General features: G+C 34.4%; 3 protein-coding genes and 2 long non-coding RNA genes across 6 annotated transcripts; all 5 read left to right on the top strand.

Annotated features, from left to right (window-relative positions):
• The first annotated feature begins 3,133 nt into the window (after positions 1-3,133).
• LOC130724187 (beta-galactosidase 15-like) lies at positions 3,134-5,775 on the top strand. The gene has a single exon (XM_057575363.1). It carries the CDS (start codon positions 3,144-3,146, stop codon positions 5,649-5,651), a length of 2,508 nt encoding a protein of 835 aa, XP_057431346.1. The 5' UTR covers positions 3,134-3,143; the 3' UTR covers positions 5,652-5,775.
• Positions 5,776-9,936: 4,161 nt separating this feature from the next.
• LOC130723888 (uncharacterized) lies at positions 9,937-12,557 on the top strand. The gene is made up of 8 exons (XM_057575034.1): positions 9,937-9,959; positions 10,130-10,226; positions 10,541-10,625; positions 10,735-10,870; positions 10,973-11,127; positions 11,238-11,355; positions 11,465-11,653; positions 11,724-12,557. The coding sequence occupies exons 2-8, from the start codon at positions 10,220-10,222 to the stop codon at positions 11,964-11,966; spliced, it is 933 nt and encodes a 310-aa protein (XP_057431017.1). The 5' UTR covers positions 9,937-9,959; positions 10,130-10,219; the 3' UTR covers positions 11,967-12,557.
• A 1,799-nt stretch (positions 12,558-14,356) lies between these two features.
• Positions 14,357-19,085, top strand: LOC130726505 (uncharacterized). Of its 2 annotated transcripts, none has more exons than XM_057577784.1 (10): positions 14,357-14,659; positions 15,674-15,935; positions 16,168-16,264; positions 16,367-16,488; positions 16,648-16,732; positions 16,822-16,951; positions 17,098-17,252; positions 17,361-17,452; positions 17,569-17,637; positions 17,870-19,085. In XM_057577784.1, coding segments are annotated over exons 3-9 (612 nt in total). In that variant the 5' UTR covers positions 14,357-14,659; positions 15,674-15,935; positions 16,168-16,238; the 3' UTR covers positions 17,571-17,637; positions 17,870-19,085. The 2 variants fall into 2 exon arrangements, with proteins under 2 accessions (XP_057433767.1, XP_057433766.1); XM_057577783.1 differs by having other exon boundaries at positions 14,358-14,659; positions 17,569-17,760.
• A 1,007-nt stretch (positions 19,086-20,092) lies between these two features.
• Positions 20,093-22,411, top strand: LOC130722025 (uncharacterized). Its single transcript, XR_009013747.1, has 5 exons — positions 20,093-20,446; positions 21,482-21,743; positions 21,850-21,947; positions 22,073-22,193; positions 22,321-22,411. It is a non-coding gene; the product is annotated as an uncharacterized LOC130722025 (long non-coding RNA).
• Positions 22,412-22,874: 463 nt separating this feature from the next.
• Positions 22,875-23,360, top strand: LOC130722026 (uncharacterized). Its single transcript, XR_009013748.1, has 3 exons — positions 22,875-22,935; positions 23,046-23,163; positions 23,270-23,360. It is a non-coding gene; the product is annotated as an uncharacterized LOC130722026 (long non-coding RNA).

Genomic DNA, 23,360 nt, shown 5'->3' with positions numbered 1-23,360 from the left:
AAAAATTTCAATTATTAGTGAATTAAATAATGAAACAATTTGCTATTTTAGTCAATAATTTTTTTTATCAAACTTAATGAGTATCTCATTAAAAGAGGTTGAGGCCCAAAGATATGTACAAAACCCAACTGATTCTACAGAGCCCAAAAAAGCATGAAAGTAACTATCTTAGACAAAAACAAAAAAAAAAGCCAAAGAAAAATAAAAGCATGAAAGTCTAGTGGTTGCCAGCTGGTTGGAGATCGATATGAACATTGAAAGTTCTAGACAATAAGTGCAGCAGAGTAGTCCTAGAAAGACGGTAAAGTTTATTTCTTCTACAAGAAAAAAAATAGATCTATTTGCCTCTGTTTGTGGACTATTGAAGGTGATTTGGGTATGGTCTTGGAGGACATCCTTCCTTGGTCTTTTGGAGAATGTTTGCAATCTCTGCACAGTATAGCAAAAAGAAAGAAATTTCTCCAATTTACACTGATGCATGTTTGCAATCGAAGGGGTGATTTTTTAGCGACTGTGTTTTTTACTTTTTTTTGGTCCTTGTGGGGTTTTTTTCATTTCTCTTCTTCCCCTTTTTGTTTCCTCTGTTTCTCTTCGTTTTGGCACCCTCTTTGCAGTTTACTTATTTATATATCCATTGCTTACCCAAAAAAAAAACTTGATTTGTGATTTTGGGTTCAGTTTCAACTTTCTAAGTTCTGATTTTGTTTGGCTTTGTGGCTGTTTGGTGTAGTTTTGCCCAAGTTGAACCACCAAAATAATCACTTTTTTCCTTGCACCTCAAATCAAATTTTTTTTTTCCGCCACGGAGCTCGGGCAAGTGCCCCAACTAGCCAGGCGGTAGAACCGCCCCTGCCCACAAGTCACAAATCCCAGTATTCCAATTTGAAAGTTAGGTATTTTTTGCGGTTAATTATATTTTTATGTCTCAAATTATAGTGAATTAATTGATCTTTAAATTAAATTGGCTTAAATACTCTAGAGGTCCCTGAAATTGTATAAGGTACGAAAATAAATCCCTGAATTTTTTTTCCGAGTCTGGATCCCTGGAATTTTTTTTAATCGAAATAGGTCCCTACCCGTGTTACCAGCTTACGTGGCTTTATTTTTGCACAATCATTAATTCCACGTGCTTTTATAATTTTCCCTTATTGCACATGGATTAATAAAATAAAATTAAACATTTTAAGTTTAAAATTAATCCCTAAATCTAATTAGGTTTAGGGTTCATTTATTCACAAAATTAATTTAAAAATTAAAAACAATACAATGACAAACCCTAATCCTACTTGAGCAGGAACCCTTTCTTCTCCTTCCTAGCGCCGCCACCACTGACTCAACCTTCTCCTTCCCTAACCCAAAACACAGCCGCCGCACCTCTTCTCTCAACCCTGAATTAATACTCAGCCCCAAACCCTAATCACAACAGCCATCGCTTCGAATAATCGAGATCGAGAGTGAGGGGATGGAGCGATTAAGAAACAGAGTGAGAGAGAAGGAGCGATTCAGGAAAGACATTCGCGAGGGAGAGAGAACCAAGGGCGGCTAATTAGGGAATGCACAACGAGTGATGGGACGTGGCGCGGTGGCCCGAGCTATAGCGGCTGGGCGAGGGCGACCGAAAGTTACGCTGGTGGAGGAGCTTTATTCTAGCCTCGAGGCTTTGCTGCAGTGTTGGAGAAGGATTCAAGGTTTGGTAACCTTTTGATGCTCCTTTCCTTCTGCTTTATAACAAGCTTTCCTCTACTTCTCCTTCTACTTTCTCCTCTGACCTTATATTCTGCTTTATCCTATGGTTGATGCAAGGTTCTCTATATACTTTCTCCTCTGACCTTCTTGCATTTAATTGGAAACAGAGAAAGTGAACGATGGAAGTGGAGTTAGGGATTAATTTTAAGATGATGGAGGTCATGGGGATGAAGGAGATTGGAGTGTGAGTGGGTTTGAGGGGATTGGTTTTTTAGTTTTTGGATTTTTCTGGATTTTATGTTGAAGATGATGGTGAAGATGTTTGAAGATGGTAAAGATGTTAAAAGAAGATGAAGTATGTTCTAGGTTTTTAATTTTTAATTTTCGGATTTTTATTTTTGAGTATTTAATAAGTTGTTGATTTTAAAAAATGACTAGGATATATAGGTGCATTTAAATTTATGTTCTTAATGGGGGTTGTTACAGTGATGGCTTCATTATTCCTTGTTATAATATTAGTTTAATGTAGTATTAATTCTTCAGTTTATTCTTTCTCAACAAAGTCATAGTTATTGATATTTCAAGGGATTTTTCATTTTTAGCAGATATGAAACCAATTTCAAGAAAAATGCTTTATAATGGCACTGCACGATATGACATTTAGCGGCAATAGTAATTGCCGGAAATTATGGCCGCTAACTTATGATGACTTTTACCGGCTGTTCTTGACGTCATTACTGACGCTCGGTATAAGCTCCGACAAAGCCTTTACCGACCCCCGATACACCGGTGGAAGTATGGTTGCCGGTACAAGCCTTTGCGGCCATTTTTATTGCCGCTAAAGGCAATATTTGTTGCCACTAGAAATACTTTTTGTTATAGTGCTAGTAATTTTAATGAGACACACTTCTATAATGTTGTCATTTTAGGGTTGTTTGTTCTGAAGAAGGGTTTGTCCTTATGTTTTTTATCATTCTATAATATATTCAGCTACAAAAAAAATATTCTCAAATTAAACTACTTACTAGTTTTTTATGTGTTGATCTTAGTCTAAAAATAGGGCGTAGTAAAAAGCTTGGATATTATTTACACAAAATATAAATTTTAACTTTGAATTTATTCTTCCTAAAATTTCGAACATGTACGCATCCTATTGAGTATAGCTAGTTACAACCCACCTGGCTAGCTAAAGCGAAAAAATAGATAAGAAATTTTGACAAATATAGCAAAATCTAAAGTTAGGAACAAAATTTATACCTACAGGTATTAGAGGTATTTGTAAGGTAGAAATTGAATCTAATAAGTGAAAATAAACTTATGGTAATATATCATATATGAGAATTATTCAAATGGATTAGACAAATTAAATTTAGAAAAGCCAAGTAAGAAATTGGACCTATAAAAATGGCTCTAGTTTAAATCATTTGATCCGGGTTCATCATAAAGAAAAAAGAAATATGTCTAATCCTCGTATTGCAACCTTTTTTATTACAAGTTCAACATTGTTGTGGGCTTGTTCACTAGCAACAACTGTTACGTATGATTCAAATGCCATCGTCATCAATGGAGAACGAAAAATAATAATGTCAGGAGCAATTCACTATCCACGAAGCACTTCACAAATGTGGCCATACCTTATTCAAAATGCCCAAGATGGTGGTCTTGATGCCATTGAAACATATATATTCTGGGACATTCATGAGCCTGTTCGTCGCCAATATGATTTTTCTGGAGATCTAGACTTCATCAAGTTTTTAAAAAACGTTCAAGAAGCTGGGCTATATGTTGTGCTGCGAATTGGTCCTTATGTATGTGCTGAATGGAACTATGGAGGTTTCCCAATGTGGTTACATAACTTACCAGGTATTCAACTAAGGACAGACAATGCAGTTTTTAAGGAGGAAATGCAGATCTTCACAACAAAGATAGTGAACATGTGCAAAGAAGCAGGATTATTTGCACCACAAGGGGGGCCAATTATTTTTGCTCAAATAGAGAACGAATATGGAGATGTCATTGAGAAATATGGAGAAGCAGGAAATTCATACATTAAATGGTGTGCCCAAATGGCTGTATCTCAGAACATCGGTGTCCCGTGGATCATGTGCAAGCATGTCAATGCCCCATCTCCTATGATCAATACTTGCAATGGGTACTATTGTGACGATTTTGAGCCAAACAATCCTAAGTTCCCCAAGATGTTTACTGAGAATTGGGTTGGTTGGTTCCAAAAATGGGGTGAAAGGAAGCCACATAGAACTGCTGAGGACGTAGCATTTTCAGTTGCACGTTTCTTTCAAAGAGGTGGGGTCTTCCAAAATTACTACATGTATCATGGAGGAACAAATTTTGGGCGAACTGCAGGTGGTCCATATATAATAACCGCTTATGATTATGATGCACCACTTGATGAATATGGTAATCTAAATCAACCCAAATGGGGACATCTTAAAGACCTCCATGAAGCCTTAAAAAAAGGAGAGAAGATTCTCACGAATGGCTCAGTTAGTGAGAAGAAATATGGAAATTCAATATACTTGACAACTTATGCAAACAATGCCACTAGAGAAAGATTTTGCTTCTTAAGCAATTCTGACGATTCTAAAGATGCTCAAGTTGATCTACAAAATGATGGAAAGTACAATGTTCCAGCATGGTCAGTATCTATTCTCCAAGATTGCAACAAGGAGGTTTTCAACACTGCAAAAGTTAATGCCCAAACTAATATTTATGTTAAGAAACAAGCTAAAAATGGAAACCTTCTCAACTGGAATTGGATAGAAGAATCAATGGATGACACCCTTAAAGGTCAAGGGACATTTAAAGCTCCTAAACTTTTAGAGCAAAAAGGAGTTACTCTTGATTCTAGTGATTACTTGTGGTACATGACCGAAGTTATCATCAATGAGACCTCATCTTGGGAAAATGCAACTTTGCAAGTGAACACAACTGGTCATGTTCTTCATGCCTATGTTAATGGGCAGTATATTGGTGGACAATGGGGAACGTATGACAACCTTAATTTTACGTATCAAAAGCCTATTGCTTTGCGTCAAGGGACCAATGTCATAAGTTTATTAAGCGGAACAGTTGGGTTTGCAAACTACGGTGCATTCTTCGATATGAAAGATGAGGGTATCGTAGGAGGTCCTGTAAAGCTCATTGGAAGCAACCTAAATAATACTTTGGATTTATCAACATATAGTTGGTCTTACAAGGTCGGGTTAAATGGTGAAACTCGAAGGTTCTTTGACCCTAAGCTCATTAATGGAGTTCAATGGAAAAAAAATAATGTTCCTAATGGAAGACCAATGACCTGGTACATGACAAACTTTGAAACCCCTGAAGGTACAGACTCTATGGTCTTAGATTTGAAAGGCCTTGGAAAAGGACAAGGATGGGTTAATGGGAAAAGCATTGGACGATATTGGCCTACAATGGTGGCTGAAAAAACTGGGTGCAGTGACACATGTGATTACAAAGGTAATTATGGGCCTGAGCAATGTGAAAGTGGGTGTGGAGAACCATCTCAACGGTTTTACCATGTGCCAAGATCATTTTTAAATCAAAAAAGTAACACATTGATTTTGTTTGAGGAAATGGGTGGCAACCCATTTAATGTGTCAATCCAAACTATTGCACTTGGTCCTATTTGTGGCACTACAAATTTAGAAAGAACCTTAGAATTAAATTGCCAAGGTGGGAAAACTATTTCAGAAATTCAATTTGCTAGCTATGGGGATCCTCAAGGAAATTGTGGCTCATTCAAAAAAGGTGGGTGGGAATCAAGTGACAGTATGACAGTGGTTGAAGGAGCGTGCATTGGAAAACAATCATGCTCTATCAATGTGACAAGTTCTACATTTAAAATAACAAAGGGTGAGACTAATGGTCGGCTAGCTGTGCAACTCCTTTGTGATGGCTCTAATCCTAACGATGCTCGTGTTCAAAAAGTTAAGGCTTAGTGCTAATTTTCTACCATAGTATTTTTTGACCTGCAAAACATGTAGTAATCCTTCGTTATTGTAGAATACTCTTTTTTCTATTTTTCATTTGAATTGATAAATGATCAATTTATGTTTTAATTTTAATCTTTACTCAACATCTTCATTGAATCATTTTTATATAAGAGAATTATCGAATTTACCAAAATAGATGCAGTATACATCTATATTTTTTAGGCTAATGTAGTACATCTATACTTCTGTTTTCATTTTTTTTTACGAAACCATATTTCAGTTCTTTAAATTCAGCATCATGTAGTTTTAGTTTGCTTGAAAAGTCTAGCTCCTACTAAAATATTTAAAATAGAATATGAATATCAATGTGGATTTCTGCTCTAGTGTATAGGCCACTAGATACTTCTAGGTGGACTCTGATGTCCTTAGGGTGGCTTTAAGGTATGTAACATGAAGTATTACGATGATAGGTAATGCCACGATGTTGGTGGCACGGATGTTAGTGGTATGGGCGTTGGATTCTTGGGCTGGAAAAATAAGGTGCTTCACCTCAAATGGGCGTGGAGGTTTGGAAAAGAAAAAATGGGCTTTATGGAGCAAGGTCTTGTGTGCTAAAGACAAGTGGGATGATCAAAAGATTCTCCTTCACCTGTCGGCAGCTAACTTCAACTAATGCTTCATCCTAATTCGTTAAATCCTCAAGGTATTGCTTGGTGATTCAGTTTTGGCAAAAGTTTTCAGAGAAGGTTGCAGCTGTGTTGTTGTCCATAGATCCGATTTTGGCATGACTCGTGGGTGGATCCGATGGCGACCGATGGCACTCCATTTGCGGTTTCCAAGAATCTTTTCTCTCTCTACAAATAAAAATGCAACAATGGGTGATTTGGGTTCTTTTCTCAATGGTCATTGGCAACGAGATTTGGGACTCCATCGTCCTCTTTTTTGATGGGGGAACACCCAAAATACAATGATTTATTGGCTGTCATCAACTCGGTGGCTCCTCACAAAGGTGCAGATTCGGTCATTTGGACTGGGCCAGCGGATGTAATTTTTTCTGTCAAGAATAGTTATACAGCAACTAAACTCTGAATATACGGAGTTGTACCATGGCTTCTCTCTAAACACAGCAGAAAAATAATTCCTCCCAGTGCGGGGTTATTTGTGCGGCAACTCAAGGAAAACCGTGTGGCAGTCAAGGGAAATATTTTGAAGAGATGAGTGGAAATTGAAAATGGGGGGATTTGTGAAACTTGTGGTATAATGCTGGTATCATCCCTCACTTTTCCTTGTGGTGCACTCTATCCTGGAATTTATGGTGTGCAACTATGGCTAGAGAAGGTATTGTATGGTGTATCCTAGGGTCATTTGCTGCGCTATTGGAGGAATGGCCATCTCTTTGTGTCAAATCTTAGGATTTTGTGGGAGCTAATTCTGTGCTCGGTTGTTTGGTCCATTTGGTTGGCTCGCAATGATCAAGTGTTCGATCAAAAGGCTGTCAATTTTGAATCAATTTGGGACTTACATCTCATGAGAATTATGTGGTGGACTAAAGCTGGGTTGAAGGAATGTCCCTAATCAACCTTAGATTTTACTCTCCATTTTGAAAAGCTAAAATACAAATCAAAGGTGCAGTTGGTTAGGAACCATGTGTGCTGCCCTCCCCCGGCTAACACGCTCAAATTTAATGTTGATGGATCCGATAGAGGCTCCGCGGGCATGAGCGGCATTAGGTGTGTGTTGAGGAAGCATGATGGGGAGATTATTGGTACGCTCTCTACAGCTACGGGTTCCCTATGGGCTTACCAAGCTGATGTCAAAGCCATACATCGGGCCCTAAATTTTTGTAAGGAATTTGCTTTCTCTCATGTATACATAGAAAGCGACGCTTCTCTTGTCGTAGGATGGGTAAACAGCAATGCTAATAGACCATGGGCTCTCCTAAATGATCTTAACGCAATTGACTAGCTGTTGGAGGGTGTGGTGCTTGGGGGTTTCCCACGTCTATAGAGAAGCAAATTCCATCGCGGATTACCTTGCAAAGTTGGGCTGTGAGAGAGTTGTACCTTTATGGGAAATTTTTTTCTGCGTAATTGATTCTGCCATCTGTTTCTACTACTATGCCTATTAACTGTTTCTTCCCCTATGCTTACCCCGCAATCAAGGCTTCTCGTTGCTATCCCTACTGATGTCGTGAGGCCTTCCGGTGGCTCAGTTGATGGCTGTGTTTTTGCACCTTGTCGTGATTCTGAAGACTCATTGAGGGTGCTGGTGTAGCTTTGTGTTTCTGTCTCCTTGTTTCTTTGCTATCATGTTTTTTTTGTTTCTTTCTTGGTGTCTTCCCTTTGTTCTTTTTTCTATTTCTCTGTTTTCTTTGCTCTTTTTCCTTCTTGGGAGGGTTGTTTCCAAGCTATTTCAACCTTTCTATTTACATTTTGGGTTATTTGTGCTCGGGGTCCCTGAATTATAGTCAGAAATCGGTATACGTCCTTAAACAAAAATTTTGTTGGTTTTCATCGTTAAACTTAATTAATCGGTTGGGTTCTATCTAGGGATGTCAATGGGTACGGCTGGGCATAGATAGTATATACTCATCACCCGCTCCACATGTAAAAATTTATACCCGTACCCGCTCCATACCCACATGGATACCCATTAAGTGGGTTTTAACCGGATTTTAAAATATCTGTGGATATCCATGGGCACCCGACACCCATGAACATAAATGAATTTACATATATTTTTTCAAAAGAAAATTATATTAAAAATTAAATTTAAGATTGGACTTTACCGTCAATCAATGTGTAGAGGAAAATCCTTATTTCTACCCTTTTTTGGTCTAAGGGCTTCTTTTTACCATTACCATTGTAAAAGTTTACTTGAAAGAGAATTATAACTCAAACACAAATTCATTAGATATCTACTACACTTTAAAAGAGACTCAAGAAATCACTATTCATAAAAGAACTTCAAATCTTAGCCGTCCATTTCAATCTCTCTCCATTTTCACGCTATAATCTTGACCACTCGATTGTGAGACTTTTTTTCCCCTGTTTTACTGCAGGTTCTCTGTGTTGTTGGCTGAAGGTCACAAATTGTATTTCTATAAGCGTTCGTGCGATATCGTCATGCTCGCAGACTTTATCTCTGTTGCGTGTCTAATGTATAAGTGTAGTTGGATTCATCGAGTGAATAGCTGTCGAAGTTGCCATGAAGGGGATGATATCATTGATTGCGTTTTTGTGCTCAGATCTGAAGCCGAAGAGTGTTGCAGTCTTCATTGTTGCAGATCCTTTTTTCTGCTTTAGTTGTTAGGGTTAGCTGTAATATGGTAGGAAGAGGTAAGGGTGTAATTATGGTAGAGGAAGCAATTCGAAAATTTAGGTTTTCCTGTTGACAGGGTCTGCGTTAAAAATCGTCATCCTGACCTAAGTTTCATTTCCCATTGTGTGGTAGGTGATTAATCGAAGGACGAAAGTAGTACTGTTGAGGAAGGTTTTGGATTTGTTCAAAATGGGTGGTTTGATGAAGGAGATTAGTATTGTATCAGAAGTTATGTCAGGTTAGTAGCAGAGGTTTTGTTTTTCATGTGTCAAGGAGGATTGCTTCTGAAGCCTAATTGAATTTATGTTTTTTTTTTATTATTTTTTTAATTTTGAATTTTGAAATGCTGATATGCTTCTCATTTTCAGTTGGCTATAAATATTGGGATATTGTGCTCAGTCTGTTTATCTTGGTCAGAGCAATTTCGTTTTGCTTAGCTTCTCTTTTGTTTAGAAGATTGTTGGTTGTTGTCAATTATTATGGCTTTTACTGGCCCTTTTCATCCACTTCGTAGCTTATGCAAAGGCAAAGATACATGGAAAGTTAAGGTTCGGGTTCTCCGACTGTGGGAAATGTTTCCTGTTGGTGAACCTGGCAAAGCATATGCTATGAATCTTGTGTTGATCGATTCACAGGTTATTTATTTTAGTTTTTATTTTGTTACTTCTTTTTGCTTGTGGAATCTAAGCATAGTGTATAATTTGTGCTTTTATTTTGTTGTATAGGGTGTCAAAATTGAGGCTTGTATCAAGAAGAACTATCTCAGTAAGTTTAGGGGTGAATTCTCTGAGGGTGGTGTGTACAAGATAAATTTTTTCGGTGTTTCTGAAAACTCGGGCGCATTTCGTGCATCTGATCATGAGTTCAAAATTTTCTTCAATTCGAGGACACGGGTTGTGCCTGAATCTTCAGATGCTATTCCTACGATTGCGTTATCCCTGAAAAACTCTGCTGACATTGATGCTACTCTTGGGGAATCAGATTTTCTCATAGGTAAAATGACCAATTCCATTTTGTTGATTTTGTTTCTGGTATAATGATGTTGATTATTAGTTTAAGTTTTATGTGTGTTATATTTAGATGTTGTGATCATTATTGGGTTGGAGGTGGAATTCATTGTTGTTGCATTTTGATTTGTTTTGAAATTTATGTTTCATTTTCAGATTTTATTGGATTAGTCACAGCAGCTTCAAATGAGAAGCAGTATACCAAATCTGGGAACATCACAAGGAAGATTGAGCTGGATTTAACTGATGAAAAGTAACTGCATACAATACTGTGAAACTTATTTGCATAATAAACTTTTGTTAGAATGTTTTTCAACCCGTACCTTTGTTGTTATTTGTGTGTATGTAGGGGGGTGGTGAGGTGTGCGTTGTTTGGTGGTTATGTTGACATTGTAAAAGGGTTTCTTGCCACTATAGGCGATGAATTGCCAGTTGTTGTTCTTCAATTTGCTAAGATCAAGTCATTTCGGGGTAATATCCTAATTCGGAAGCTATTGATCGCAGCTGTGTTGTTTTAAATGATTTTAATCAGTTGTTAATTGTTTTGTCCATTATATTCAATTTTAGGTGATATTGTTCTTCAAAATGTTATGAATGGAACGAAGATTATGTGGAATCCTGATATCCCGGAAGTAGCATCATTTCGAGATGGGTAATCAAGTATTTATTTTTTTATTATTCCTATGCAAAGAATTTGTCTTTGTATTAATTTTATCCCGTCAATGTCGAATTATATCTATGGACTTTACTGATGTGTGTAGTTTTGCTCGTAATGGAATTGATTGTCACCTTCCTCTTGGTTTAATTGATGGTGATGTGCCAACTCTTTCTCTTGATGAGGATTTTTTAACAATGTTTCCTCGGAAGACTATTCTGGATTTGCATTCAACTGCTGAGGTTCATTAATGATTTCGTGTATTGTATGGTGTTTTTATTACGTTCTTAGTTATTTGTTTATACATATAGACTAAGTTATCTTTTGATTAAATATGTTTATAGGAAGGTATATTCATTGTATGTGCTAAGGTATCTGGTTTACTTGAGGGGGAGAAGTGGTGGTATATGTCCTGCCGTTGTCACAGAGGTGTTACAATTAAAGATGATATGCCTTATTGTTCTGGGTGTGCTACGTTTGTGCTTGAAGTTATTCCAAGGTAAGTTAGTGAAGTATATATTTTTGCCTTTATTCTTTATTTTTTGGTATTTCTTTCAGCTGTTCGTGTTTGGAGATCAGCTAAACGTTGATATGTTCTTGGATGCATAGGTTTAGGATTAAGATTGAAGTCTGTGAGGGTGAAGACACAGCTATATTTGTCTTATTTGATGCTGATAGTCAACATCTAATCCAAAGGAATTGCAAGGATTTATTTGCTGGTTGGAAGGTGTAATTTACTTATCTTTGTTGTAATATTTTTCTGTGTGTGTTATTACATTTGGTGTTTTGTTTTTACCTTTATTAAGTTTATATTTTTTTTACCTGTGTTATGTTAGGGGAAGAATGCGTGTGAATATCCTGATGTTATTAAGGGTTTAGTTGGGAAGGAGTACCTTTTTAAGGTTGAGAAGATGTCTGACCACGGTGCGAAATTTGACGATTCATTCAAAGTGAAGAAGGCTTGTGATAATGGTTCTGTTATCGAGAAGTTCAAGCATAATTCTCAAGTTCAAACTCCTAAGAAGGTATTTATTTGTTTCTTATTTGAAAATTGCTTTGGACTGTTGGTAATGAGTTATATATTCCTATTTCCAGTTGCTTACCGATGCGTTTGTTTCTAAATTTGCTGGTGGATCAAATGGACGTCACTTGAGTGACATTATAGCTGAGTCTTCCAATGAACTTTCAGAAATTGGTGCCAATACAGTCTCCCTTGATGACATATCTCCGGTGGAATGTTCCTCTGTTCTTTCTTCTGTTGGGAGTGCTGGTGATTTTGATGCAAGCTCCTCCAAACCTACCAAGAAGATGAAGCTAAGGAATGTTAAAGAGATTTAGGAGTCTTTTCAGTTATAAGACATCATGTGTTCCTTCCAAGTAGTTTATCCATTTTGACTGTGTCAAGAACTTGTGTTTTGCTGCCCCTCTGATGTTGTTGTAATGTTTCTATTCGGGTGCTCTCTATCACCTTATGTTTTGTTATATTTTGTTATACTGCCGAGGGGTATTTTAATTTTTAGTGATTGGAACCTTTGCTGGTTGTCCTGGTTTTTTTAGATGGTCTTTGTCTTTTGTTTTATGGTTTCACTTTGATGTGATGTAATGAACTGTCGATGATATGGGAAATCTTATGTTTATTTGTTTGTAATATTCTGCAGTTTATTTTTCATTTGGTTCTGGGAGCACTTATAATTCGACATCATCATTTTCCTCTAACATACCTTGGGTAGGACTTTAATTTTATAAATGTATTGTACTGGTGTTTCACTGATCTTATTTATGGTATGAGATTTAGTAGCTTTGTACATGTTATATGTACATCACAATTGCCCAGAACTTTTTATAAAGGTATTCTTGCTGTTATTTTGAAAAGTGTAATATAAAATATGATATGAACTGTAATAAGTGTAGTTTTTTTTGTATGAGATTTACATTGTTTTCTGTCATTCCAATGACGTAATATTTTTGTGTCGTATTTTGTTTAAAAAGACAAAGTATTTCTGTCTACGTTTTTTTATTCCAAGATGGGTGTGGTCAATTATGAAATTTGGTAGAAATTAACTTACCCTTCTGTTTATTTGATTAGTAGAGGCTGTTGTTCATTTTTATTAGTTTGGCACTTAATAATTATTGTAGTGTTGGCAGAGAATAATTGGGAATTACCGAATTAGTTTTAACACTCCCTTATTAATCTCACACCCTCTTTTAATACCCTCTTTTAATATCCCTTATTTTCTAAATTCCCTTAATACCCTCTCTTATAAAGAGATAGTCAAAGTGTGATAGTATTTTCACACATACTAAGTGTGAAACATTTCACACTCAATGTGTGTGAAAATATTTCACACTCACTAAGTGTGAAACGCTTAAAACGAAAGGAAGAAGGTGAAGAGAGAATAAAGATACTCGATTCGCACAATTTTGTTTCACACTCAAGGGTGTGAAACACAATCACGTTTCGCACTCAAGATCGGTAGTGTGAATAGACTTTATTTTCAATTTTAAATTTTTCTTTTATTTAGAATTAGATTTCACACTCAAGTGTGTGAAACATTTTCAAATTTCACACTCAAGAGTGTGAGTTATTAAACTGTTAATAATTTTTTAATTTTATTTTTTTATAATTTTCATTTCACACTCAAGAGTGTGAAATCTTTTCAAATTTCACACTCAATAGTGTGAAAGAACCAAGTGTTAAGAATTTTATTTTTAATTTTAAATATTTAGTTTTTAATAATTAAATTTCACACTCAAATGTGTGAAATATTTTCAAATTTCACACTCAAGAGTGTGAGTTATTGATTGTTAATAATTTTATTTTTTTAAAAAAAATTGATTTTTTTCTATTTTTATTTCACACTCAAGAGTGTGAAATATTTTCAAAGTGTGAAGGAACCAACTGTTAAGAATGTGAAAATGTTTCGCTCACTGAGTGTGAAATACTTAAAACGAAAGGAAGAAGGTGAAGAGAGAATGAATATACATCGGTTCACACTTACAATGTATGAAATGTTTTCACATATATTAAGTGTGAAAAGTGACAACGAAGAAAACTATGAGATGAGAGTAAAAGTGAATGGTGGTGTGATAAACAAAAATGATGGTAGTGATAAGACAGGAAAATAGATATGTTTGGAATGAAATAAAATTTTAAAGGGTATTTCAGATATTTTGGTGCATAAAGGAGGGTGGGGGATTAATTGAGGGGTGTTAAAACTAATACCCATAATAATTTAGTTTAACATATTGTTATCTTTATATCCTATTTGATTACATTGGTCCCTTAAATTTTTTTTTTTATTTAAAAGATCCAGAAGTCATTACTTTGATATATCGAAAACCGATCTTGAACTTAGTGGCAGGTAAAGTAGATATATGGTTAAGTATGTTATACTTATAAGTAAAAAAATGTTATACTTAAAATGTATTCGTGGAGGAAACATTGGTAAAAAAGAGATTTCCATAAAGTCCTGAAATAACTAATATTTGCATATTTAAAATTAGGTAGATATGTTATTATATATTATTATTATGTTAATTTAGTAGTTATTGTTGATGTGTGTCTATAGTTTTCGTGAATGGGCCGTAGATATGTTTGTTCTGTTGGGCCCTTTTTCATCTTTGAGTAGATATTTGTATTGGGTATTTTTCTTGTGGTATCAAGGTTGAGTTCCACCTTTTTTTTTTAGGTATACTGTCAGATGAAACGTGACAATTGCTCAGTTTTCTATTATATTTCTGATTTTCTTCAGTACTTCAGCACAATTGCTTTCGTCGTTATCTCTTTCTTTATCGTCCTGAGTTTTGGGTTCGTTTCTTTCTTATCTTTGGATTTAGGGTTTTCATCATGTGGTTGATTATGGCGAAAATCTTGAGTTTTCATCTTGGGTCAGAATTTGTCTTGCGGCAGAGTGTAATTGGAGTCCCTATTGAGTTTACTTGAGAAGAGAAGCTTATTGGTACACGGGTTTACTGTGCCATAGTTCATATCCAACCAGATTTCGCATCTCTTTTCTTTTAAATGTTCAGGGGTATGTAATCTATCCTTCTGTGTACATGGTACGAATTAGTAGTACTTAAGTCAGACTAATGATGTATTTTTTACCTAATAGGACTGTTCACTGCTTTAAACATAGTTTGAAATAGATTAGAAATAACTTATTAGTAATCTAATTATTACTTTTCAGCCGTATTGTGGGGTAACTAAAATGGGGATGTAGGTCAATTGTTGCAGTCAGTTAGTAAAAGTGAAACTCATTATTTGATTTTGTGTTTTGATGGCTATTATACACGGAGTTGTTGTCTGACTATATCTGAATTCCTGGATTTATACTATCTTGAGTAGTCATTGTAATTTCGTCAGCTTTGTTTGGTATTTTCAGAATTTGTGACACATCAAATCCTAATTGTCTGTGGACAATTTGCATGAGTTGTAAGACTAAACCTCACATGGTGATCCAAAGTTATACCCTTCTTTTAACTTAACTAGGTTGTAGACACTCATTTATAGGTAGTAGACAGTCCTTATTACCATAGTTAAGTTATTAGTTTATTTGGTTAGATGTTATTTTCGAATTAATATACATTATATTAAGTATGCTAGATATATTAATATAAAACTACTATGGTGATGTGGTCTTCTATATATAGTATTGTCTCATTAAGTATGTGACTCATTACTTTGCTCATAGATTGAAAACTGTGGTGTTTTCTCTTAGTAGAAGATGTCTTCTCTTAGTCCTGTATCTGTGATCCCCTCCTTTGATAGAGTTCATTCCACTTCAGTGGGAAAGAAACATTGGACTGTGAGGGTTCGGATCATTGATTTGTGGAAGCTTCCTGAACACTTGCTTCCACTCTCTTATTCATCAGTGGAGATGGTTCTTATTGATAGAGATGTATAGAAGTTACTTTTGGTTTTTCTTTATTTCTGGAATATTCAGCTATCATATTTTTAATTCTGTTGATATGCTGTATTTTGTGGATCTGTTAGCATTAACTTGGTGTTGAGCATTATTTAATCCATTTATCTGGGATGTTTGTAGGGGGAAAAATTGGAAGCTGCTGTATCCAAAACTGAACCAATTGCTGTTAGTATTGTTGAGGGTGGTGTTTATCAGATATCAAACTTCCGGATTATTCCATATAGTGATCCACAAAGATACACAAGGAATAGGTATAGGATTATTTTCCATAGTGGTACCAGAATTGTCCCATTTGAAGATGATCGAATTCCTTTGCATGGCTGGTCATTCTTTGGCATTGAGAATATTCTTAGAGTTGGTGATAATTTCGGTTACTTAGTGGGTAAGTCTCTTTTATCATGTGTTAAACTATGTTGGATATAAAGGAATGATATTCTGGTCATGTGTTAGTTACAAGGTATATTTATATGGTCGACGGTATAGTTCTTTCCATATCTGTATGTATGCTTGGAGATTTTTGTGAATAGTGTAGTACGTAATATGATTTAGTACGGGTTATTGTAACAAGTTCATTAGAGTTGTTAATTTGTTGCTATTTTTTTGTTTTTGTATAGATGTTATTGGAGTTCTAGCTGCTGTGTCAAAGGGGAAACTTGTGATTAAGGACAAAAGAGTTTACAAGAGGATGGTTATTAATATTATTGATTTGACGTAAGACAAGTTGTGTGATTTGCGCAGGGCCATTCTTTTTTTATTATGTTGCTCAGAATGATTTTATCATATAGCTAATCAAATTTGTGTTGAATGATGCAGTGGTATGTGTCAATGTGTGGTGAATGGTGATGCTGTAGACATTCTTTGTAATTATCTGTGTTTGGATTGGGTAAATAGGCCTACTATTGGATTGCGGTATGTTGAGGTAAAGAAAGTTGAAGGTGAGTTTAAGTTAAAGTGTGCATTGTAGAACTTGATTATCTGTGAAGTTAAGTCATTTTTTTTCAGTTTAATTTCTCAGTAATTTTATTTGATTTTGATTACATATAGTTGATTCTGATGTCACTTACTATTATTGTGTGATGTTTGTAATTCTTAAGGAAAAATTTTCCTGAATTCTATTCCTCATGTGTCAAAGATTTACCTCAATCATACTTATCATGAAGATTGGGTAATTGGTGATAGGTATGAGGGTATTGGTTGAATATATTTTTCTTCTATGGATTGTATTTGTCTTTGTTATGAACTAATTTTTATATTTATATTTATTTTAGATTCTGTGGTCTTAAATGTGATGTTCCTGTTGAATGTGTTGGAAGTTTTGATCCCGATGTTGATATTAAAGATGACATGCTCAATTGTCATGCAAAGACATCTATTTCTGAATTGCTTAAGATTAAAGAGGTTAGTTTTGACTTGTAGCTATCTATCTGTTTGATAGTTAGGTTTCTTGAGTTATTGATAATTTACATTTTGCTTCTAATATTAGAGTAGTTTTAGTGTGAAGTTGAAAGAATTATTGAATTGATATTTGTTCCGTCTTTTGTCAGCGAGGTGTTGCTGTTGTTAAAGCTTCTATTAATGCATTTATTAATGATTGTCCATGGTCGTATAACTCCTGCTGGTGTCACATGGAATTGCAAAATGAGAAGGATGTTTATAGATGTAATCGATGCTATCGAGATATTGCTCATGCAATTCGCAGGTTAAACCTTTTTATGTTTTAAATTTTTCCTACGGAGAATTTCAATGGTTTATGGTGTGTGTTGTGTACTTGTCATAGTGGTTTTTTATTTTTCTCTTCTTTGTTTAGGTATCGCATTAAGTTGGAGGTCTTTGATGGCTATGACAACACCTTATTTATGCTTAACGATTCTCAAGTAAAACATATTGTGGGCATCCAATGTGAGGAATTCTTGAATTTGTGTTGTTGTTTTATTGTGTGTTATATGAGTTGAATTCAATGTGTTTTTACAATTATTTTTATCTTATTTATTATGTATATTTTATTTTATTGTTAGGATGAAGAGAAGAGCAGATATCCTATTCAACTTGTGGAGAGTTTGTTGTGCAAAGAGTTGCTTTTTAAGGTTCGAACTGGGGGTGGGTTAACGTATTATGGTGAAGAGGTTTTTGAAGTCCTGAGGATTTGTGATGATGTTGGTGTGATAGCTATGTTTAACCCAATTGATTCCTTTTCCACACCCCTGAAGGTCTTTTATTTAGATTTTATCTATTAGAAGACATTAATTGTATTATTTTAAGGTTTATGTGGAAATGACTCATTGGATTTAAATTATCAATTTTCTGATTATATTTCAGGATAAGTTCATTCCGTCGTTCACGAAGTTTGGAGACTCTGCTGATGGTATAAATAGTGAAGGCTTTCAGGCTGGTGTGTTGTATGGGAGAAAATCTGATGATTTTAGTAACATTGCTGAAATTTATTCTTCAAGTTATGGGGCTGATTCTGGTAATGCATCCATTAACCAAGTCATTGCTCATCGGCCTATCAAAAGGAAACTAATTCATGAATTTGAAGATGAGGCTCATGATCGTGATCAGGAATTTGAATATGTTGACGAGTGTGTTCGGAGGAAATTGTTTGAGAACTATGAATATAGTACAGGAGGAGAATGCAGTGGGATTAAATTGAATGATTCTGTAGTGAAAACTGTGGAAAATTCAACAGATGAATTTATGGGTAATGGTTCGAAAAAGTATAATGTCAATGTAAATGAGGAGGAAACATGGATGCTGGTGAAGCCTGATGTTCATACTGATGGGCACCTTCTTAAAAAAGTTTCCAGTGTTGATGGAGATCATAAAATGATGGCCTATGTGGGCAATGGTCCAACCTATGGTGAGAAAATCAAGCATAATGAGATTATTGATTTGACCCTGTTGTCTGATGAAGATGAAGAGGTATCTCAAAAGGATTGTTGTCTGAAGAAATCTGTTGATATTTCAGTGTCTTCCATGAGTGATAACTTTGTTATTTTAGCTGAAGATACTGACGAAGATGTGGACTGCGTTGAAGTTATCTATCTGTCTGAGTAACTTGAAAGATTTTGTAATTGGGAAGAGTGCATCTGGATCTGCTATTTTGGGTTTTATGAATATTTTCCTCCCAATTATTAGTATATTTTGTGTTAGATGTTATTAATGGTGGCTGATCTTGTGTAGTTTAGGCTTCGTTTGGTTGGAGGGAGGGGAAAGGAAAGGGAAAGAAAACACGAAAATCGAGGAGTGAATTTGGACTAAGGTTTTTAGTCCAAATTCACTCCTCGATTTCCGTGTTTTCTTTCCCTTTCCCTTCCCTCCAACCAAACATAGCATTATGTATTTTGTAAAAGATTTGACTTTCCCAGTATGTCCTATATAATTGTAGTATGTAATTTCATATAACTGGGTTTTATGTTTCTTTGTAGCCACGTAACATATAAAATTTTGTATATGAGATGTTGTGATTAGTATTTCATGTATCTGAAAGATCTTTAATTTGGTGTTTTATTGGATTTGAAATTCTTATTATTGAGTTCTAATGTTTTTTAGTTGTGTACCTATTTTATATTCATTATAAGGATGAAGATACTGATTGACCGTTTTATTTTAAACTATTAGGTTAATTATTTGTTTAATATGGGCGAAATATTCTGTGCAACCAATTGATAAGAAAAGAATTACTTTTTAGTAGAAATTTTTTTTTTAAAGAGGTAAAATTAAAGATGAGATTTGATGTTAATGATAATATGGGGAGTCCGCCAAATATACGTAACTTATTTTGCTTTCACTTTGATCTTACCCTAATATGGGAAGCAGTTTTTTTTTATCCTCTTTTGAATTTGAAAGATATTCTATTAAACAAGTTGTTACTGAACTATCTTTAAATTTTATAAAAAATTTAATAGGTAAAACCTTTTTTTTTTGGCATTATTTTAGAAGCTCTTGGATGCTAAATTTAATTTGTAAGTAGTTGTGAATTTCTTTAGAAGCTAGGTTGAATTTTATCTATTAATAAAATAGTTGGAAAATTTGAATGTCACTGTCCTTTTTTTTATAATATTTTATTGTATTGATTAATAACATTTTTAATACGAAAATAGTTGCTAAATGTCATGTATCTAATAATAGTATTTTTTTTAGATTAAGATTTATCCACTAATAATTTAAGAAATAAGTGATTTTGTGTTTTCTAAAAAGAAAATGACATTTTTTTGAGATTATTGATTGTATATTTTTTTGTATTTTGGAATGATATCTAATAATTATCTCAGCAATTAAATTTATTTATTTGAAGACTATAATATAAAAAATAAATATGTTTGTTATTTGTTATATGGATAGTTGATTGTTGAGATTTACAATATGATATAATCTTCCCCAGTCGTAAAGAAAATGAATTAATTGCTGTGTTATGTAAAATTTAAAATCAAAAGAATATATATTACACATGAAAGAAAACTAATTTGAAATGTACCTCCGTACAGTTTTTTATTGTTTTTTTTTTGTTAAATCTGTTTAGATTTTTTTAATTTTAGCCCATATTATAATACCCCTATGTTTATCGTTTCTCTTCTTCGTATTTGCAGGAAAGAAGAAACCTAATCCCTCTGTGTCGACGGCTTCCTTATGGTTCTGATTATAGCATTTCGTTGTAGATATATTGGTCCCAAATTTTGATTGCAAGGTTGTATTTTATCTCCTTGCTCTGATTTATTCAATTGGTGTATCACGGTGATGATCTGTTTAGATGCTGTGATTTGGGCCCCTCGTCTTCAATCCGATGCTAACTTTGCGTGAACGAAATTACGCACTGAATATGCATAGCCTCTGGTGGTGTATCTTTGGTGTGATGTTGTTCTGTTGTCCATCATCTGATCTTGGCCCTTTATTTGAGTATGTTGTACTCACTCCTTCGTAATCAATTAAACATGAGGCATGTAATTCAATTTTATTTTGCTTTCGTTGCCTAATTTTTGGTTAGTATTGTTTTCTCTTTACTAATGACAGTTGTTGTAGTTTATTAGAATTAACAATGTATTGAACTTTGATGCAAGAGAACCAGATTTTTTACTTATTTGATTTGGAAACAGCTGTAACTGTCGCCTGAGTACCCTTTAGTTACAAGTTAATCAAAACATATGGGTTTTCATGATCCTGACCTTCAACTTCAGTACTTATATTTTGTCAGTAAATTTAATCATGCCCACTGTAGCCCAAAAAATCATGTTTTCAGTGCTTGCTGAATTTATTTCTCTTATATTTGCTTTCTTCTATCATAGTGGGATGTTATGCAATATTAGGTGAGTATTGTCTTCTCATTCTGTGTATTGTTTGGGTTATGTCACTTCTGTAATCCTTTATTTTCCTCTCTTTTCGTGAAAATAACCATTCTTTAACATTTTTATGTGTTTTCTTATGTTCAATCCGTTGTCTCTGTGAATGTATCATATCTATATTTTGCTCTCCTAATATTTATGACTTGTTTTTCTCAGATGATGTCATGTTATCATGTATCACAATCTGAGTATATTAATATTTTTGTTGGCTATAAATACTATACATGTTTGTGTTGAAGGCAAAGGAAATCTGAAGTTATCTTGTGTTAGTTCACTCATTCACTCATAAGATGGAAACCACAATGCTGCCTTTGTCTAATGTTAGGAACATTTCACCCAACTCAGGAATGACTAACTTGATTGCTAGAGTTATTTCCTTGTGGAAAAACTCCTGTTCCTTATCTCCCCTATGTGGTAGCTAGCATTGAAATGATCTTGGTGGATAAGGAGGTTGATTTGTGAATATTTTTGCCATCTATATTTGAGTCAAGTTACATAGTTTGTTTGTTTATCTTTATGCTGTTTTGTGTGTTGTATTTGAAAATGCATAGAATCATAATTTTTTTTGCGGTTGGTTGTGTTATGTTTGTAGGGTGTGAAAATCCAAGCCTCAGTAGCTAAGCATGTAGGATCAGATGTTGATATTGAAGTTGGTTTTGTTTACAAGTTTTCACATTTTAGGGTGATTCCAAATGATCGTCCACTTCGTTTTAACAACACTAGATTCAGGCTTTGCTTTGATGTGGAAACTACTATTTTCTTATTTGGGGATCCTTCCATTCCTCGTGAGGCATGGTCGTTTTATGACACAGCAGAAATAGAAAGATGCAGGGGAACCTTCTCACATTTGATAGGTTTTGTTCTTTTATTTTTTCGAATGTTTATAAATTTTGATATTTAGATGTCCACTCACTTGGTTAGTTATTTCTAAATGTCTCATGTTTTTTTTCTATTGAGCAGATTTTATTGGGTTGCTGTTGGCTGTTTCCCCTGTCAGGCGTATGGTTCAGTATGGAAGGATTAGGAAAAATGATGATTATTGAGTTGATAGATCCAGCGTAATGTTTCATATTATCTTTTAGTCTTTTGTGTGTGTTTACTTATTACCTCATTTGTTGGTATTTTTTTACCTTTATTTATGATTTTTTTTTCGATCTTTGTAATACATATTTACTTGTCTCAGTGGTAGGATTCGCTGTGTACTGCTTGGGAGATGGTTGACTTACTCATGCTACAACTGTCCTCAAATTGGGTCAATAGGCCAATTCTAACCTTGCAGTATTTTCAGGCTAAATATATTAGAGGTGATAGTCAAAATCTTTAATGAGATTTTTGTTTTAAGTTTGTTGAATTAAAGCAGTTTTGTGTGAGAATTTATTTTTTAATTTTTTAATGTTATTTAATTGTGTGTATGATGTTTTTGATATGCAGACAGAGTGATCATTCAAAATGTGAATCATTTTTCAAAGCTATATATCAATTCTGGCTTTGAAGTTGTTTCTGCATTTACTCGAAGGTTTTTATGTTGAGAGATTTATTTATGATTCCATTAGTTATATTTTTTTTTGTAGTAGATTGAAAGACATTATTTTGGATATAAGTTGTGTATCATGTACCCTTTGTAGGCTGTTTGCTGAAGGTATCAAGATTGAAGAACCTGTTGGGTTTTTATCTTGTCCTGGTCCCCAAAGTAATATCAGGGATGATATGTTGTCTCTTCACCCAAGGAAAACACTGTCTCAACTGGTTGTATCCAATAAGGTTTAGTCATTATGATTTATTCATTATGTGCATACATTAGTATATACTTTACATTAATGAATCCAGATGATCAGTATGTTCGTTTGATGTATATGAAGATGTAACAAAGTAATCTATATATTGTTGTACAGGATTCTGTGGTTATTACCCATGCTCGTAATGTATCTGCTTTTAGAGATCAACCTTGGACATATCCCTCATGCTTATGTCATGAGGAATTGATTGTGCGTGGTGGTGTGTATGAGTGTGTTAGGTGTGAACGATTTTCTACAAGATGCTGAGAAGGTAAGTTTTTTTTTTAAGTATTATATTGAATTGTTGATTATTGACTATGTATTTTTGGCCGTTAGTTTATCTTGCATTATTCCTAAAGTTAAAAACTTTATAATAATCAGGTATCGGCTTAAAGTAGAGGTGTTCGATGGTTCAAAAAATGCTGTTTTTTTCCTTAATGATTCTCAAGTGAAGGAGTTGATCAGTTTGTCTCCAGATGATCTGTTGTATCCTCTGGATGTGAGTATTGATAAGTGTTTTTTGATACAGTTGATTGTTTTATTTCTTAAATATTGGATTAGTTTGTTTATGTGATTCTTTTACAGTTATTTATTTCTTGATGCAGTCTATTGCTGATGTTGACTTTCCACTGGAGGTTCAGGAAAAAGTTATTGGCAAAGAAATTTTGTTTAAAGTTTCTAAGATTCCTGGGATTA

This window comes from Lotus japonicus, chromosome 6 (assembly GCF_012489685.1).
Source record: "Lotus japonicus ecotype B-129 chromosome 6, LjGifu_v1.2".
NCBI lineage: Eukaryota > Viridiplantae > Streptophyta > Magnoliopsida > Fabales > Fabaceae > Lotus > Lotus japonicus.
Note: the sequence above shows the minus strand (reverse complement) of the source record. Positions and strands in the feature narration are given on the sequence as shown.